We start from the raw sequence: 20106 nt of genomic DNA on the forward strand, positions 1-20106 counted from the left end.
CATCAATTGATAATAGATCTCAAGATATTCTGAATTTAACTGATATAAAATGCATTTTATCAAACAGTTATGTAATATGTCTTTTATCAAACATTTAGTTTTGACTCTTGACAGCAATTATTCAAAAATTGATCCATAAAGTAATCATATCTTAAAATCCAAAAACGAATTTACCAAGCATCTTCTATGATCTGTTTTACTTTTAAAATAAAAAACTGGTCTGACACCTCCTATCTATTAACGCTGGACAAACACCATGATTAAATTGCTTTGATGTTGTCTTCTATATACATATAAAATGTCTACCTATGACCTCTTCTTTGGGGTTTCAACATATGCAAACTACTTAATCTATGACCCAAACTAATTAAGAGACTGAATACAAAAAGGGGTTTTGATAAGATTGATTGCCATATTTTAAGGTAACATAATTTTGGCCTTATCCTGATGACAACATGGGCTGCTAGAAGTATTTTATGTTATCACAATCCTTTTTGTCCCTCAAGTTGTTGGAAATCAATAAATTTATCAGTATTAGCAGCCTCTGATCCTTGGCATTTGCTATATATACGTTTTCAGGCTTCTGCCTGCATTCAAGCAGCAGCTTCTCATAGCTACAATAGCTACATCTTTGCAAAATGGCTTGCAAGTCCTTTGTAATTCTCTTTGCTACTATCATATTTTTCCATCATCAGCTTTAGTTAGCTGCAGGGCAAAATGTTGTCAAAGCAGCCTACTGGTTTTCCGGAAGTGAATTCCCAGTTTCTGATATAGACTCCACCCAGTTTACCCATCTTTATTGTGCATTTGCTGATCTAGATGCCCAAACCAACCAAGTTACCATTGCTTCCGGGAACTTGAACAGGTTCTCTACTTTCACACAAACTGTCCAACGAAGAAATCCTTCTGTCAAAACCCTTCTGTCCATCGGTGGTGGTGGTGCTGACAAGCGAGCTTATGCTTCCATGGCTAGCCAGGCTGGTTCTCGTAAATCATTCATTGATTCATCAATAGGGTTGGCAAGGTCTTATGGCTTCCACGGCCTTGACCTTGACTGGGAGTATCCATCCACTCTGACTGAGATGGCTAACTTTGGAGCATTGCTTAGAGAGTGGCGAGTAGCTGTTAACAATGAAGCCAGGAACACTGGCAGGTCACCTTTGCTTCTAGCCGCAGCAGTTTTTTACTCGTCAAATTATTACTCATTGGATTACCCAGTTCAGACTGTAGCAAACAGCCTGGATTGGATCAATGTAATGGCTTATGACTTTTATGGCCCTGGGTGGTCAGATGTTACCGGACCACCCGCATCCTTATTTAACCCTTCAAGTCAAGTTAATGCGGATTCTGGCATCAGAGCCTGGATTCAGTCTGGCATGCCTTCTAAAAAAATAGTACTCGGCTTCCCCTTTTATGGATACGCCTGGACTCTTGCAGATGCTAATAACCATGGTTATTTTGCGCCAACAACTGGATCAGCTATATCCAAGGATGGATCAATAGGTTACAAGCAAATCAGGCAATTCATAGTTCAGAATGGTGCCACAACTGTGCATGATACTGCTGTGGTTGGGGACTACTGCTATGCTGGAAGAACATGGATTGGTTATGATGATTACCCGACTATTGTTACGAAGGTCAGGTATGCTAAGTATAAGGGGTTGCTTGGCATGTTGCCCTGGATGACAACTGGGGACTTTCACGAGGAGGTTAGTGTAATTCCTTCTACTAGTTCATTTCTTTTCTCCTTTCTGACATTTTTCTTTGGAAAATCATGTAACAGTGGGTGTTGTTTTCATTGTGCCTGCAGCTTCACAAATATGGGGTAGTCATCAGCACGTGGTATCTGATTATGAACAAATGATTAAACCGAGTCAAAAAGCATGGTTGAGAAACTGGTGGTCACGTATGGAACAAATGGTCCATGGACTTTGAGATGGATTGGAAATTTCTGCCTGGTTTCTGCGGGCTTACTTCTTTGAATGGTGCGAATAATGATGAAGTGATCGCATCTACTTACCCGGCGGCACCCTACCTACCCAAAATTTTTTTTTAAAAAAAAAAATTTATCTGTAAGAATTTTATTTTTTAAACTAATACTTTATCGAACTTAACTTTAATAATAAAAAAGTTTCTTTGCTGTTCATATTTCGATATATATTTCAATATTCTCTGCTTTATGTTGTAAGTAGTGCTACTTTTGATACATTATGCCGCAAGATGGTATTGAACTACCACAAGTTATATCATATCTATATACCTAAACATGAACAGGAAAAAGCAGGGGAAGAGTTCACCATTTCCAATTTTTGAAGTTCGAACACAACATACAAAGAGAAAAATTTCCATTTGTTTTGATCGTAATTTTTTTGCCCCAACTGGCTGCAACATTTTAGCTGTTTTAGTAGCAAAATTGCAGAGCTAAAAGTAAATAGATTGAACTTGATGGAAGCATGGTTAGTCCAAACTATTACTAGATATAGACGGCCAAAAGAATACTATAAGTTCGACAACGGCAAGCATCAGCATCCCACGTCCACTAATCAGATCATCGGATTTTATTACGTGTAATTGTTGACTTGGTAGGGCGGGTTTTGTTTTTCTTGGTGGGTTTAGGGCTTCATATGTTGGGCGAACTCTGGGTTCCCATCGGTTTCCAAACAACAGACCTTTCATGAAAACTGGGCTTGAGAATTCTTGCCCGCAGGAGAAACAGATTTTCTGGAAGGGAAAGCTTGACCATTCAGTAGGCTTAATCGTTTTCTAACTTGAAAATATTTTCTACTTTTATCCACGGGGAAGGGTTACTGTGGAATGAAATCAACGGCATCGGCCTGATGGCAACAGATGGGCCTTTCTCTTGTCTTCATGAAATCAACGGCATCGGCCTGATGGCAACAGATGGGCCTTTCTCTTGTCTTCATATGGCAAGGGTCTTCCCAGGAAATTTGGTCCTGATCAGTGAAAGTCTCCCCCTTTCTTTTCTTGTTTCTCACAAACCATTCATCGAAGGAGATGGGCGAACGGCCAAACACATGGTCGTGCAATAGGAGGCCGCATGCCACATGTTCATGGACGTGTTACGTGAATGAAAGAGAGAAAACAGGAACAGTAATTGCATAACAACAACGGTCAAAGAAGGTTTTCGTGATGTTAATTAGTTTTGATTTAAAGTAGGCAAAAGGGTGGCACCTGTCCAATGCAATAAAAAACTAACACTTTTTTTCCTGTTGAAATTCAACTTGGTTATGACCAGGCTTGTAAGTTGTTACTTATTTCATTTGGAGCTGCTTCTGTTGTTAATGGACTCCCTTTAACTCTCGAATCTGATGGTTGAATTAAGGCAGAGAAAGTTTTTTTGTAGACTTTTCCTTTTCTCCAACCTTAAACAGACGTTTCCTTCAATGAAAATACCCGGAACCCACAACAGTCGAAAAGTATTTGATTTTTCTCACATAATCTACATGTAGCCAGATAAAGATTAGAGACTCGACGTGTCACTTGCTTAACCAAATTGCAGAACTTTCGCGTGCAGTTCTAGGCGCAAGGGCTTGCTTCTTTCATTAATGGCTTCTAAACCCATGTTCCTCCTTCTCCTCCTCCTGTTTCTACCGTTCAAACTGCAATGCTCAAGCCCGCAAACATGGATCAAAGCTGGTTACTGGGACTCTAGCGGTGAGCTTCCTGTTTCTGATATAAATTCTGCTCTTTTCACTCATCTCTTTTGCGCTTTTGCATATGTAAACTCTACTTCCTACCAGCTTTTAATCAACTCCTCAAAGGAACAACCCTTCTCTGAATTCACCAACACTGTAAAACTCAAAAATCCATCGATTACTACACTTTTATCCATTCGGGTTGGAAAAAGTGAGCCGACAACCTTTTCTTTGATGATAAATCAAACTTCCAATAGAAAATCTTTCATTAAATCTTCCGTAAGAACAGCTAGACTTTATGGCTTTCATGGCCTAGACCTTTTTGGGGTTATGCCTAGAAATAGCACCAACATGACCAGTTTGGGAACTTTTTTGGATGAGTGGCGAGCTGAGGTAGATTCTGAGTCAAGAAACTCTGGTAAGACACAGTTGCTGTTAACTATGTCGTTTGGTCGCGTGCCAACTGTCAACTCGGTGAGTTATCCGATTGATTCTGCAAAGAGAAACCTGGATTGGGTAAATATTATAGCATATGACTACTATGTGCCAACAGTAGACAGGTTTACTGGCGTTCATGCAGCTTTATATGACCCATTTGGCGGGGCTAACACTGATGCTGGTATAAGGGAATGGTTACAGAGAGGATTTTCTGCAGACAAGCTAGTTTTAGGTTTGCCTTACCATGGCTTTGGGTGGACACTTGTTAACTCTGGTGAGAATGACATTGGTTCACCAGCTTCAGGGCCCGCTGTCACAATTGATGGTTCCATGGGCTATAAGTTAATCAAATCATTCATTCAAAATTATGGTTATGGCGCTGAATCTGTGTATAATTCTACTTATGTGGTCAGTTTCTGCAAAATTGGATCAAATTGGATCAATTTTGATGATGTGGAAGCTATTAAAGCTAAGGTTTCTTATGCCAAGGCAAAGGGGCTACTTGGTTACAATGTGTTTCAACTCTCCAATGACGAAAATCGGCTGCTCTCTCAAGCTGGTATGATGGTTATCTCCCTTTAGTTCTGTGGATTCTCTAATCTTTTCTTTTTCATTCTTCTTTAGCCTCTCTGGATACAGGATTAGCAATAGTCCAAATCAAGTTCTATTTGAAAGATATTGAACTTAATCCAGTTTCTTTTACACAAAATTCTAACTAAGGGAGCTAAAAATTACACCTAATTAATCAAAGATGTGGAAATGGAACATCTTACCATTTCATTTTCTTTCTTGTTTATTCAATGCCTTGACAAGACTGGTTTTTCAAGTATAGACTTGTCAACTGAACTCATTTTTGCCTCTATTTGTATTTTCTGACTTTTGGGCTTTCTCAAGTCAAGCAGTCACTTTTTTATTTCCACACAAAGAGAAAAACCTCTTGACTAAAAGCCTTTCAGCTTGAGCATGGTGGAGTATGGTGCAGTACCTTGCCTTCCAAGTAAACAATAAGGATGTGTTATCATTATTATGTCATGTTAGCATGCTAAAGAAGAACAGAACCTGGTAAAGTTTGGAGATCCTTACTGGACTTTGTAATTAACATAATGAACAATGTCCACAGCTTATGGAATAGGCACCAGTCAACGGGAGAAGCAGCAGCAGTTATTGGTGATTGTTCTGGTTACAGTTGCTGCAGTGATTCTCCTGATGGGGACTATCGTTTGTTACCTGCAAATAAAAATATTCAAGTCACAAGGTAACTTACTGGACAAGTGAAAATTTGCACTTAGAAAAAAGAATAAGTGCTAAATTAATTCCAACAGGTAACTCTCTTTCATTTTGGCTGCAGGAATTTTGGCTACTTTGAAAAAGTCAGTCTCTCGGATGAGACCCAAAATATCTTCTGATGAGAAGCAAGACAACAGTGCTCCTAATCTCCAAGTTTTCAGTTTTAATAGCATTAAAGCAGCCACAGATAACTTTTCAAGTGAGAATAAGCTGGGGCAGGGTGGATATGGACCTGTCTACAAGGTAATATGAGGCTAACTTCTTATAGGAAGCCTGAAAATGAATATTGGAAAAGTATTTTCATCTCTAATTTTTATTATCTGGTAGACATGAAATTATGATGACCAGGCAGATTCAGCCTTGGGTGAGGAATCTGCAGCATTCTTTGATACTGCATTAGAATAAGAACCATATGTTTTACTGTATGTACACTCTGCTTACCTGCAGAGATTATAACTTCCAGAACATCCAAACAATGAAACTACTCTTTTACTTACAAAACAATTGTTAATCAAACATATGATTGGTATTAACTTTTAAAGAATGTGGACTGTAACAGGGCATGTTACCCAAAGGGCAGCAAATAGCAGTAAAGAGACTTTCAAAAACCTCTAATCAAGGGCTTGAAGAGTTCAAAAATGAGGTCACACTTACTGCAAGGCTTCAACATGTGAATTTAGTTCGAGTCATGGGAATTTGTACTGAGAGGGAAGAGAAAATGCTGATATATGACTTCATGCCAAACAAAAGCTTGGATTTCTACCTCTTCGGTAAGCAATACTGTACTCTACACACCTAGTATGATTAAGGTGATTAACTAATCCTTCCATGCATTTAATATATGCAGATCCATTTAATAGGTATCTCCTAGATTGGAGGAGACGTGTTTTCATAATTGAAGGTGTTACTCAAGGGCTTCTATATCTACAAGAATACTCGAATTTCACAATAATTCATCGTGATATAAAAGCTAGCAACATTTTATTAGATGATGATATGAACCCAAAAATATCAGATTTTGGTGTGGCCAGATTATTCAGAAAGGATGAACTCGAAGCAAACACAAGTAGAATTGTTGGGACGTAGTAAGTAAACCAGTGGCTTTCAAATGATGAAATATTGGATTTTTTTTCTTTTCTGCATTGCATCTATGTTATTGTTAGTAATTAATTCATTCAATGTAGTGGCTATGTTCCTCCAGAATATGTTAAGAAAGGAACCTACTCTATGAAGTATGATGTTTATAGTTTTGGAGTTCTGCTTCTGCAAATTATGAGTGGCAAGAGGAATTCCAGCCTATATGGATGCAATGAAAACTTGAATCTTCTTGAATATGTAAGTTACTTCTGCACACCCCTTTTTCCCCTTTGTTTGTCACACCATAACATCTTTTGTTTTTTAAGCCAAAATGCATTAACATTGAACAATTCCAGGCATACGAATTGTGGAAACAAGGTCGAGGGGCAGAGTTTTTTGATGCATCACTGGATGATTCATCTTTGACGTGTAAGCTCATGAGATGCTTGCAAGTAGCACTGCTGTGCGTGCAGGAAAGCCCTGCAGATAGACCATCCATGGTTGAAGTTTTTACAAGTCTCAAGAACGAGACTGTTGCAATCTGCATCCCTAAGCAGCCTGCCTTTTCGGTCATAAGAGATGGAAAAGAGGGAAGTAAAGAGATTGCCAGGGACAAGGTGTTTTCAGTCAATGATGCCACTATAACCCAAGTGGGGCCTCGATGACAGTATGGGAGACCTAATGGACAAGAATTATGGTTTACCAATCTTTAATCATGCAAATATAGATATTGATGATTGGAGCAAAGTGTTGAATCTGCTGTTTATTTTTTCACTCTTTTGCTCACAAAAATTCAAAAAAGAAATTGATTACAATGGAATATAAGGCTAATTATTGGGATGCCAAATTTTCTAGTTTCTAGACCATGTAAAAACCAATCAGAGGTTCCTGGAAAATGTACGAAACTCCCAGCGTTAGATACAATGTAACAACCCCCCTGATACTGTAAGAGAGAGTTTATTAGTCAAACAAATACAACGCCAAAGACAAAAGCCCAAATTCTTGTCATTGTAGAGGGGAAGCTGATATTTTTCTGTTAACAATTTTTTCTCGGAATATTAACAGAATCCAATTTCTGTAACAAAATCTTCAGAAGTCTTACTCATAGGGCATCAACTTTGGTCAGGTTCTCTCTCCTTAGTCCTTACGAGCCCATTTTATGTTCTTTCTATGACTAGGCGCCAGCTCAAGTGGTAGACTTCGTCCCTGCTCCAGGAGTCTGACAAACCTCAGATTAGAGGAACCCGATGGCAATCTTATTTTGATGAATAAAAATGGCAAATTTTTTTGATAAACAACGTCATACAATAGCCACAAGAAGTAATAAAACACCCAATTCCTAGCTACAACGCAGAATCAACAGAGAAAATACTTGCCAGTCCCCACTCGGTAACTGTTGCATAATCGAGGAGTTAATGTTGACACGGGATGTACTGATGATGATAAATAATTCTTGTAGGTAGGCATCAATCCGAGGAAAATATCCGCTGTCCAATTTCAATGGCGTCCAAAACTATCTTCATCCTTCTTTTCAACTTCCTTTCCTCTCAATTATTGCACTTCTCTGAAGCAGAAACTTGGGTTAAAGCTGGCTACTGGTACGCTTATGGTGAATTCCCCGTACAGGACATAGATTCTGCGTTGTTCACTCATCTTTTGTGCGCTTTTGCTGAAGTAAACCCTTCAACATATCAGCTCTTTATCCCCTCTGCCTCTGAACAAGACTTCTCAACCTTTACAAGTATCGTCAAGCGTAAAAACCCATCTGTTAAAACGCTGTTGTCCGTCTGGAATGGGATATCTGAAACGGGAAAATCCATAACTGGTGAAAAGGTAAACGACTCAGTATTATCTTCAATGATCTCAGAATCTTCTAAAAGGAAGTCCTTCATTGATTCCTCAATGAAAACAGCTAGGCGCTATGGTTTTCATGGAATAGACTTGAGCTGGCCATAAACAGATCAAAGGACCACATCATAACTTTCTCAAATCAATCTTACAGAAATCAAACAAAGTACGTACTGAAAAGTTTAACAATTTTGATGACAGACTCTAATTTAGTTTAGCATATTATTTTTTTTTTCGCCTTTCAAAATAAATAAAATATATGCTAAACTAAATTGACAGCTCAAGAGGGAGAACTTCAAGAAAACAAGCAGCGGTTGTTGCTTAAAATCATCCTTCCAGTTTCTCTAGTTGTTATCCTGACAGCTGCTATCCTGCATTGCTGGAGACGAAGAAAGGTCAAATGCGAAGGTAACTGCCTTCAACCATTGAGGATAGGAATTGAAACAAAAATTTAAATTGATATCAAGGCAAGAAAGGAAACACTTTTTTGGTTTTACCTTGCAATTCTTTTTACAGAAGAAATGGCTTTAAGAGGCATTCCTAGCCCAAGAATCACTACATCAGCTGCTGAAAATTTTGCCCGTGGTGGTCCTTATTTGCAAGTGTTCAGGTTTGGCAACATCAAAGCGGCTACAAATAATTTTTCAAGTGCAAACAAGCTTGGAGAAGGCGGATTCGGTCCTATTTACAAGGTACTGTATGTATGAACTACTTCTGAAGGTGTTGAGATATGTAGCACATGATTAGGAGGAGCATGACATGTACTTTAAACCAGACTAAAAACTACAACTTCCCCCGGACTGTTGGAGGGCGAATTTTGCATTTTGCATGTAGAAGAGCTCACACAATTGTATTAGCTTTGTTAAGTGGTTGGAGTTCTATATTTATTTAATGCATTTTCGTTCAGCAGTAAAGCTAGCTAGGTGGCAGACATTGCAAATTTATGAGTATCCCTTTTCAACTTTGATAGGGTAAACTACCAGGAGGCCAAGAAATAGCAGTAAAGAGACTTTCTGCATCTTCTTCTCAAGGGCTCGAGGAGTTTCAAAATGAGGTTACGTTGACGGCAAGACTTCAACATGTAAATTTAGTAAGAGTCTTGGGATATTGCACAGAGAAGGAGAAAAAGATGCTGATATACAAGTACATGCCGAATAAAAGCTTAGATCTCTACCTCTTTGGTATGCTAAGTTCTTTTCATGACTTCTATTACAGTTTTTTCAAGCACATTTTGGACATAAATTTTATATCTAATGATATGATCAATGATGTTTTTATGACGTAAATGAAACTCAGCATTGCATACCGGATGAACAAGCAATCATAAATGAGGACAAACAGAAAGCAGAACAAATTAAGAAGATAAAACAGCAAGAGGTATACAGGCTTAATCAAGCCTGATATTCATTAACTTGGAAATATATACATCATACAAGACTTAAAAGCAAAGTTTAACCATAGCTTGTACACTGCAATACATTATAAGAGGCTAAACATCAGTTCAGCCGTACATTAGGTGCATTTGACATAAGGCATGACAGTAAGTAACTGTCACATTACAAAACAGTGAAGCATGGACTGATGCCTGCTGTCTTGGCTTGAAAAAGTTCTTCAATGCAAGTCTTAATTCAACATTCCTTTTTAAGACTTGCTTTGCAGACCCCAAGCATAGCTCTCAGTTTTCAAATCTTGCTTGGCAGAGCTTTGGTGAATATATCAGCTAACTACATATCAGAATTGAAGTGGTTGAATTTAACCTCTCTATTCTTCTCTGTTTCTCAAATGGCATGATACCTTACACTTATATGTTTTGCTCTTCCATGATTCACTGGGTTCTTCGCAAGGGCAATTGCTGACCTGTTGTGTATAAACACTTCAGCAGCTTTCTTTTGATTAAATTTTAAATCACAAAGTAGTTTCCTAAACTGCCTATTTTTGGCAGCTGTAGCAGGAATGTATTCTGTTTCTACGGTAGATTTAGGCATAACCTCTTACTTTCTTGAATTCGAACTGAATATAGCACTTCCTAGATGAAAAGAATAACTAGATGTGCTTTTGGAGTCTCCAACACTCCCTGCTTCATCACTGTCACTATAATCAGTGAGTTTGACAGTATCAACATGCTTGAAGTGCAAACCAAAGTCCAGTGTCCCTTTAAAGTATCTCAGAATTCTTTCGGTTGCTATAAAGTGCAGCACAGTAGGACTTTGCATGAACCTCGACAGATAACTAAAAGGAAACAACATATCAGGTTTTGAACCACATATGTAAAGAAAGCAACCAATAAGGCTTCTATGTAGTGATGGTTCTGATAAGTTAGAGGAGCTGGGGGCTGTAAGCTTTTCATTCACTACCATGGGATAACAAATTGGTTTGCATAGATCCATATTAAACCTCTTAAAGACCTCAGTGATATACCTCTTCTAAGACAAGAAAGTACCACTAACACACTAATCTAACTGAAATCTCAAGAAGAACTACCAAAGCAACTAGTAGTCTAATTGTCTCAAATCTTGCAACTAGTGCAAAGGTCTCACCAAAGTCAACTATCACATTATATACTACAATATACTATCAGAGGCTAAACATCAGTTCAGCCATACATTAGGTGCATCTAACAGAAGGCATGAGAATAATTAACTATCACATTACAAAATAGTGAAGCATGGACTCATGTCTGCTGTCTTGGCTTGAAAATTTTCAACGCAAGTCTTAATTCAACAATCAAAAGTGGTTCTTTCTTTTCCTCAGTTGGCTATTGGGATCTAAACTTTCCAACTGAATTACTAAAATTTTTTGCAGACCCTATGCGGAGGAATATGCTGGATTGGGAAAAGCGTGTGCATATCATAGACGGGGTCACTCAAGGGCTTTTATATCTCCAAGAATATGCAAATATTACAGTGATTCATCGGGATCTAAAAGCTAGTAACATACTACTGGATGATGTGATGAACCCCAAGATATCAGATTTTGGGATGGCTAGACTTTTCAGAAAAGATGCATATGAAGCAAACACTGACAGAATTGTTGGAACATAGTAAGTGAATTTGGAAACAGAATTTGCTCTTTTTTGATGCGCTCACTTGTTTAGCGTTTTAATCAACACATCAATGCAGCGGTTATGTTCCTCCTGAATATGTTACAAAAGATATCTACACCATGAAGTATGATGTTTACAGCTTCGGAGTTCTACTTTTGCAAATCATTAGTGGCAAGAGGAATACATGTTATTACGGCCCGCATGAGAACTTAAACCTTCTTGAATATGTAAGTTTCATCAAAACATTGTATAAGGGCCTATGGGATTCAAAGATTACAACCATTTTGGCCATGATTCCCATGAATTCATTGGTTTGATGCAGGCGTATGACTTGTGGAATGATGAGAGAGGCACAGAGTTTATTGATCCATCACTGGATGATTCATCTTCACCTTGTAAAATCATGAGATGCATGCAAATCGCGTTGCTCTGTGTCCAAGAAAATTCAGGGGACAGACCATCCATGTTAGAAGTGTTCACCATGCTCAAAAATGATTCCATGGCGGCTTCGTCTCATAAAAGGCCAGCTTTCTCTGTGAAAGCAGATAAAAATACAGGGAGCCCATCCGCATCGCAACAAGAAATATGCTCATTCAATGATCCACAAATTTCCGAATTGGAACCCCAATGAGGGTGAAAGTCTTTTTGAAGATGTGATAGCCATAAATTTCCTCTGAAATGTATTTTCTGGCAACTAGTTATAATTTTTTAGTTACAATAGTTGAAAATTTTTATTACCCAAAGAAGCAAGCATAACCCAAGTGGTAGTTCTATCTCGTTATGTTCGGGGAAAATTTGGGCTGCCGGTAGATGTGCATCTAGGCCCAGTTGACTTTGGGGACTCTTAAGCAGAATAGGCCTATTTTTGTGACGTGTGACACACTCACACACATTGCACAGAGGCTACTACATGAATTTAACCCAAGATCAAGTGGCCTTTTCGTATACGAAAGGTTGTGTTGTGGTGATTAATTTGAAGCTGAAAAGGACAACGAAAATTAATTAAGTTAAATTTTCTCTGCGTGAAGGAGGGCTGCTGCCGCTTTGCTTCAGTAGTCCACTTTCAACGTAATCGTGTCAAATCAAAAGACGTAGTGAATGCCAAAAATTGTTTTAAGACTGATCAGCCTGAGCGAAGGGACGGGAAAGCAACCGTCTGAGAAAAGGATGGTTTGACTGTTTAGACTTCTAGCGAGGATTTAAGGGAAGGAAAGCTAGGAGTTCCTGAATTAAGGGAACAATTATAAACCGGAGAACAAAGGCAAACTAGACAAATAGGCTTTCGACCAAGTCAAAACCAATCACAGGTTGATGGAAAATCTACGAAACACCTAGCGTCAGAACCAGTTACCAACTCTCAGGTTTATTTTAAGCAAACAGTAGCAGTCATTTACGTGGGTCGTGTCTTTTTCTCATTTGTGTTCCTGTCTCTTTATGCAAGTGTCCATCAACAAAGACACTCCTGAAACGTTAAAGAGAGAGTTTATTAGTCAAGCTTGTGACTCCAATGACAAAAGCCCAAATCTTGCCGCTGCATGGAAGAAGTTGATAGTTTTTTGGTAACTTCTTCAAAATCTTGCCCTGAACCTCTTCATTACTACCCAACCGGGAAGTCTTAGTCACAGCACATTAACTTTGGTTGGGTTCTTTCTACTTAGTCCATATATTGATCTTTCCTGATTTTTAAAACCCCAATGTTATAAAACATTGAAGTCATAAAGAAAGTAGGTTTTTTATTATCCTCCAGGACAGAAGCAACCAATAGCGTCCTTTAATTGCTGGCTTTCTTTTGGCAAGATGACAAGATTTTGAGATGATATGCTGATCAAGGCATAGCATCTTAAAATCATGTGCTCTTTTGTTCTCCAGGGAACCTATTCCTGGTTTCTGATAATGAAATTCACTTCATTTAAAAAAAAAAAAAGGGTGTGCTTTAATCTACCCTGAAGTACTTCCCATTCCCACTCTGGAACCGTTGCGTAACCGAGGAGTTACTGTCAACACGTGATGTACTGAAGATGAGAAATAATAGTAGTTGGTAGGCATCAATCCCCGGTAAATATCCGCAATCCACAATGTTTTGATATTGTAAAGCTTAGTTTAGAATTGTGGTACTTTTCATATCATATATGTTTTGTTCGCTGGTGTTATGTATGTTCACACCAGTTATACTCTAATTATAATACGAACAGTTTACAGTACTCTTCCTATTCTGGGCAGATTGTTAATAAAAATACCTTACTCGCTGAGATAAAAAAAAAATCCGCAGTCCAATTTCCATGGCGTCCCAAACAATCTTCATCCTTCTTGTCATCTTCCTTTCTTCTCAATTATGGCACTCCTCAGAAGCACAAACTTGGGTTAAAGCTGGCTACTGGTATGCTAATGGTGAATTTCCCATACAAGACATAGATTCTGCGTTGTTTACTCATCTTTCATGTGCTTTTGCTGAAGTGAACCCTTCAACTTATCAGCTGTTTATCCCCTCTGCCTCTGAACAATACTTCTCAAACTTTACAAGTATCGTCAAGCGTAAAAACCCGTCTGTTAAAGCGTTGTTGTCCGTCTGGAATGGGATATCTGCAACAGGAAAATCCATAACTGGTGAAAAGGTAAACGACTCGGTATTATCTTCAATGATCTCAGAATCTTCTAAAAGGAAATCTTTCGTTGATTCCTCAATAAAAACAGTTAGGCGTTATGGTTTTCATGGAATAGACTTGTTCTGGCTTTGGCCTAACAGCACAGACTTGGCCAATATTGGTGTTTTATTAGATGAGTGGCGAGCTGCCATAAATTCTGAGCCAAGAAAACCAAGCGAGTCACAATTGATCTTAACAATAGCTGTTCGTTACTTGCCAGAAATTGAAATGGTAAGTTATCCAATCGACTCCATGAGTAGAAATGTTGATTGGGCGCATGTTGTGGCATATGACTACCATTTGCCTTCAAGGGAGAATTTCACAGGCGTCCATGCTGCTTTGTATAATCCATCAAGTCATGTTAATACAGATTTTGGCATCAGAGAATGGTTAAACAAAGGATTTCCACCAAGCAAGCTGGTTTTAGGTTTGCCTTACCATGGATGGGCATGGAAATTGGTGAGCCCCCAAGATAATGCTGTTGGGGCACATGCTTCAGGTCCAGCCATCACCATTGATGGTTCTATGGGCTACAAATCTATCAAATCATATATTCGAGATTATGGTTATGGAGCTGCTTCTGTATACAATGCAACTTATGTAGTGAACTTGTTCACCTCTCCAACAATTTGGATCAATTTTGATGGTATAGAGACTGTCAAAACAAAAATTGCCTATGCAAAGGAGAAAAGGCTTATTGGTTACAATGCGTTTCAGCTTTCCAATGATGATAATTGGGCGCTATCACGGGCAGGTAGGTACTAAATTTCTTATTAATGTTATCAGGCATATGACGGTTTCAGTTTGGCACCCCTGTCTAATCCCTTAAGGCATGAGGCTGACTCAAATGCTGTAAGATTCTGGTCTTAAGAAGAGTACAACAACTGGAGAGAACAAATCATTTTTATGAACTAAATTAGACCAGCAGGAATTTCATTCCTCAGATTGCTTTCAATCATCTCAGAAGATTTTGTGCTTCACTCGGTATTAAGAACTCTGCATCAAACAGAGAGCTAGGACATGGTTTATGTCATTTGCTTGCTATGTGTAGCTTAAGATCTTTCAGAACTTTCTCAAATCAATCTTACAGAAATCAAACAAAGTAGGTACCGAAAAGTTTAACAATTTTGATGGCAGACTCTAATTAATATGCTAAACTACATTGACAGCTCAAGAGGGAGAACTTCAAGAAAACAAGCAGCGGTTGTTGCTTAAAATCATCCTTCCAGTTTCTCTAGTTGTTGTCCTGGCAGCTGCTATCCTGTATTACTTGAGACGAAGAATGGTCAAATCCGAAGGTAACTGCCTTCAACCATTGAGGATAGGAATTGAAACAAAAATTTAAATTGATATCAAGGCATGAAAGGAACCATTCTTCTGGTTTTTCCTTGCAATTCTTTTACAGAGGAAATGGTTTTAAGAGGCATTCCTGGCCCAAGAATCTCTTCATCAGCTGCTGAAAATTTTGCCAGTGATGCTCCTCATTTGCAAGTGTTTAGGTTTGCCAACATCAAAGGGGCTACAAATAATTTTTCAAGTGCAAACAAGCTTGGAGAAGGCGGATTCGGTCCCGTTTACAAGGTACTGTATGTGTGAACTACTTCTGAAGGTGTTGAGATAGATAGCACATGAAAAGATAGAGCAGGACATGTAATTCAAACCAGAATAAAAACTACAACCTCCACTGACTGTTGAAGGGCGAATTTTGCATTCTGCATGTAGAAAAGCACACATAATTCTATCGGCTTTGTTAAGTGGTTGGAGTTTTATATCTATTTAATGCACTTTCTTTCGGCAGTAAAGCTAGCTAGGTAGCAGACAATGCAAATTTATGAGTATCCCTTTTGAACTTTTATAGGGTAAACTTCCAAGAGGCCAAGAAATAGCAGTAAAGAGACTTTCTGCATCTTCTTCTCAAGGACTTGAGGAGTTCCAAAATGAGGTTACCTTGACGGCGAGACTTCAACATGTAAATCTAGTAAGAGTCTTGGGATATTGCACTGAGAAAGAGGAAAAGATGCTGATATACGAGTACATGCCAAATAAAAGCTTAGATCTATACCTCTTTGGTACGCTAAGTTAATTTTATGTCTTCTATTACAGTTTAAAGCACATTATGGACCCGAAATGGCTTTTTCTTTTCCTCTGTTGTCTTTTTGGGTTCTAAAATTTTCAACTGAGCTGCTAAAATTTTGTGCAGACCCTATCAGGAGGAGTAGGCTGGATTGGAAAAAGCGTGTGCATATCATAGAAGGGGTCACTCAAGGGCTCTTGTATCTGCAAGAATATGCAAATATTACAGTGATTCATCGGGATCTAAAAGGTAGTAACATATTACTGGATGATGAGATGAACCCCAAGATATCAGATTTTGGGATGGCTAGACTTTTCAGTAAAGATGCATATGAAGCAAACACTAGCAGAATTGTTGGAACATAGTAAGTGAACTTGGAAACAGAATTTGCTCCTTTTTGATGTATGCTCACTTGCTTAGCGTTTTAATCAACACATCAATGCAGCGGCTATGTTCCTCCTGAATATGTAACAAAAGGTACCTACTCCATGAAGTATGATGTTTACAGCTTCGGAGTTCTACTTCTGCAAATCATAAGTGGCAAGAGGAATACATGTTATTACGGCCCCCATGAGAACTTAAACCTTCTTGAATTTGTAAGTTTTATCAAACCAATGTTTTGAGATATTGTATAAGGGGCCTAAGGGGTTCAAAGATCACAACCATTTTGGCCATGATTCCCTTGAATTCATTGGTTTGATGCAGGCGTATGACTTGTGGAATGATGAGAGGGGCACAGAATTTATTGATCCATCACTGGATGATTCATCGTCACCTTGTAAAATCATGAGATGCATGCAAATCGCGTTGCTCTGTGTCCAAGAAAATCCAGGGGACAGACCATCCATGTTAGAAGTGTTCACCATGCTCAAAAATGATTCCATGCCGACTACCAGTCCTCGAAGGCCAGCTTTCTCCGTTAAAGCAGATAAAAATACAGGGAGCACATCCACATCGAAGCAAGAAATATACTCCTTCAATGATCCACAAATTTCCGAACTGGAACCCCGATGAGAGTGCAGGTTTTTTGCAAGCTATCTTAGTCATAAATTTCCTTAACAAGTTATAATTTTTTAGATATTAAGTCTTAAGTTCTTATTTGATTAGGATTATTATTTGTGTATAACATTAAGTAGTTGTATGGTTTTAAACTTCTTATTCCATATCGAATCTTAATCACATTTTACTTTGAACTTTTATATTATAAAAACGAAAGTTTTAGAATTGACAGTAATACTTTGAGAGCTTTAAAGAGAGCACCTTATAACTCTGTTTTTTACTCTATATGCAAGGGCGGCTCCATAAGTTCAAAGACCTAAAGCGAAATATTCAAATGAGGTTTTTTTTATTGAAATTAAAAAAAATTATTAAAATTTTATTCTTCTCGCTTTTTCATATGTAAAATTTTTAATTAAATTTTTATAATCAAGTTCTTCTAATATTTCTTTTTCAATTGATAATATAGCCAATCCATTTAATTTTTCTTGAGACATTATTGATCTTAAATGAGAATTTATTAATTTTAGTTTTAAAAAAAAAATTTCTCCTGAAGCAACACTTACTGAAATTATTAATATTATTCTAAAAGTAATATATGCATTTGGAAAAGAATCGAGTCTTCTTATATGATTAAGTATGTCAATTGAATTGTTTTTTTCCTGTAAAATTTCTTTTAAAATTTTTAACTCTGAAAATAAATCTAAACCATCAATATCAGAATAGTTGTTATATTTTAAAGAACATTTAAGATTAAGACAATATTCTTTCAAACTATTACCATGTAATGACTTCAACTTTTTACCGATAAATAAAAAACCAAAAATATTTTCATATATCTTAATTTGTTCAAATCTACTTTGAAGTGAAAAAATTGCTTGATCTACTATATACAAGAAGTAATCAATTCTGAATGATTCTTCAAGAGATCTAGTTATTTCATTATCAACATTCTCATCAAATTGTTTTTTCCTACGAATAATACGTGTATCACGAAATTCAGGTTCTATGTTCATTTCAGATGCAATTTCTTTAGAGAAAATCATAGCAAATGCAAATCCATTTTCTTTATATTTTTCAAAAAAGAAAGAAAACCTTTTAATTGTTCTATAGCAACATCAATACACATATCTTTTGATTGCAAATTTTTGTTAACAGAGTTAACAGCAAACAATATATCATACCAAATAGTCATGCCTAATAAAAACTCAAAATTTTCAAGCTCATATGTTGCTAAGCAATTAGCTTCACTTTTAGTTTTAGGATCTTCATCAACTTCTACTAATTTCAATAAAGCATCTCTTATTTGTAAAGCTTGGAATCTTATTGCTTTAACACTTTCAACACTGTAGACACTAAAAAAATAAATAAAATATATAAATAATTAAAAAAAATGAATGATGAGTTCTGGCAGGGTAGTGGAGCGTGCTCCCTGCCAGTACCAAGACACCTCCCTCACCCTGCCGGACGCGAAAAATTCGCGTCTGGCAAGGTAGTGGAGCGTGCCCCCTCCAGAGCCCAGGAACCGAGTATAAAGGGGAGGAGGCACTGTAGCAATCGGGGGATACAACCGAGAAGCCAAAGAGAAAGCCAAAAATCTGCCAAAAAAATATATACCCTATATTCACTAGCAACCGAAAATATCCACAACAAAAAAAATCAAATCAAAAAAAAATGAAAAAGGATCTTATTGTTGCCGGCCAAAGGAGGGAGTGATTGAGAGAGTTTTGGGGGCTCGGGTTTGCGCTGGCAGGAGAGGTTTTGCGCCGACAGGAGAGGAAGCCCGACCGTCGCGCTACCAGATCTGGCGCAATGAAGAGAGGAGAGACACGCGATCGGCGGTAGAGAGTAAGCCCGACCCTCGCGCCACCAGATCTGACGTAGGGAAGAGAGGGGAGATACCCGATCTGCGGTAGAGAGGAAGCCCGACCGTCGCGCCACCAGATCCGGAGCGAGGAAGAGAGGGAGCTGTCGGTTGGGGGAGAATCAATCGTTGGAGAATGACGCTGCCGGTTTGGGAGAGAGCTGACCGTTGGGTTGACCGGCGATTTATAGAGAGAAGAGATAGAGTAGGGACTTTAGAGAGAGAAATTGAAGAAAGAAAATGGGAAGAAAGGAAGAAAATGAAGTTTAAATAGCTAAGAACTGGAGCTTTGAAACGGCGCCATTTTGCTGGTGGAGTGTGGGGGCCGATCGGACCTTTGGGAGTGGGCCGGCTGTCTTGGGCCGCTTTTAGCTCGTAAAAGGTAAATCTCTGGCCTATTCTTTGTGATTTTGCTGGGCCCAATGTTAGGAATTGATTTATTTAGATTAGTAATATATGCATATGAGAGAAGTGTATATTTTGGTTTAGAATATTTTTTAGAAAAACATAAATATAGGAAAGGATGAAATGTGGAATATATTTATGAGATACATAGTAGTGTAAATTTATTTAGAATAATAGGAATGATAATAAATTAGGAAGAATTAGAATTAAAATGTGATAAAATAAAATATGAAAATATCAAATTAGTTGAAAAAGATAGCTTTATATAAAATAGAAAAGGATACAAATGAAGAGAGAATGAAAAAAACATAAGATAAAGAACTATTTAATATAAATAAGATAATTGCTTAATTTGATATTGATGATGGGATGATCGATCGGGACGCGAGAAGTCGCAATCCTAGGCCCATATTCCCTAGGTTCGAAATCCGAATCAAGGCTCCACCAGTACGATGGGAGAGCCTCGATTTCAAGATCCCGAAATTTTTAATAAATAAAGAATTTAACTATACAAAAATTATTCAATAAAAATAATAAATACATAAAGATAATAAAAAATGATAAAAATAATATTAATAGTTCGAATATATAGTAAATAATCAATTTGTGAAAATGCAATATACATGACATTAAATAAATAAAAAAATAACATTAAAAAATAAATAATAAAAAAAATCAAAACAATAACTAATTTAAAATTAAGCATTAAATCTCAAGTGGCATAAACTATGAATTAATAAATATTATAAAAAATATGAAGACAAAGATAAAAAAGT

At 37.6% G+C, this 20106-nt stretch overlaps 5 protein-coding genes across 5 annotated transcripts; all 5 read left to right on the forward strand.

Moving 5' to 3' along the window:
- Positions 639–2036, forward strand: LOC18587887 (chitotriosidase-1). Its single transcript, XM_018126765.1, has 3 exons — positions 639–656; positions 702–1709; positions 1811–2036. Exons 1-3 carry the CDS (start codon positions 639–641, stop codon positions 1862–1864), a joined length of 1080 nt encoding a protein of 359 aa, XP_017982254.1. The 3' UTR covers positions 1865–2036.
- Positions 3431–7315, forward strand: LOC18587889 (cysteine-rich receptor-like protein kinase 19). The gene is made up of 7 exons (XM_007011932.2): positions 3431–4653; positions 5215–5349; positions 5443–5624; positions 5941–6151; positions 6229–6466; positions 6566–6716; positions 6815–7315. The coding sequence occupies exons 1-7, from the start codon at positions 3567–3569 to the stop codon at positions 7121–7123; spliced, it is 2313 nt and encodes a 770-aa protein (XP_007011994.2). The 5' UTR covers positions 3431–3566; the 3' UTR covers positions 7124–7315.
- Positions 7707–8419, forward strand: LOC108663500 (chitotriosidase-1-like). Its single transcript, XM_018128442.1, has one exon. It carries the CDS (start codon positions 7959–7961, stop codon positions 8412–8414), a length of 456 nt encoding a protein of 151 aa, XP_017983931.1. The 5' UTR covers positions 7707–7958; the 3' UTR covers positions 8415–8419.
- LOC18587890 (G-type lectin S-receptor-like serine/threonine-protein kinase At1g11330) lies at positions 8451–11996 on the forward strand. The gene is made up of 7 exons (XM_018128441.1): positions 8451–8472; positions 8586–8714; positions 8823–8998; positions 9277–9487; positions 11109–11346; positions 11426–11576; positions 11672–11996. The coding sequence occupies exons 3-7, from the start codon at positions 8828–8830 to the stop codon at positions 11978–11980; spliced, it is 1080 nt and encodes a 359-aa protein (XP_017983930.1). The 5' UTR covers positions 8451–8472; positions 8586–8714; positions 8823–8827; the 3' UTR covers positions 11981–11996.
- On the forward strand, positions 13629–17222 carry LOC18587891 (putative cysteine-rich receptor-like protein kinase 16). Its single transcript, XM_018127049.1, has 7 exons — positions 13629–14745; positions 15161–15289; positions 15397–15572; positions 15850–16060; positions 16192–16429; positions 16511–16661; positions 16771–17222. Exons 1-7 carry the CDS (start codon positions 13629–13631, stop codon positions 17077–17079), a joined length of 2331 nt encoding a protein of 776 aa, XP_017982538.1. The 3' UTR covers positions 17080–17222.

This window comes from Theobroma cacao, chromosome 9 (genome assembly GCF_000208745.1).
Source record: "Theobroma cacao cultivar B97-61/B2 chromosome 9, Criollo_cocoa_genome_V2, whole genome shotgun sequence".
NCBI classification, from domain to species: Eukaryota; Viridiplantae; Streptophyta; class Magnoliopsida; order Malvales; family Malvaceae; genus Theobroma; species Theobroma cacao.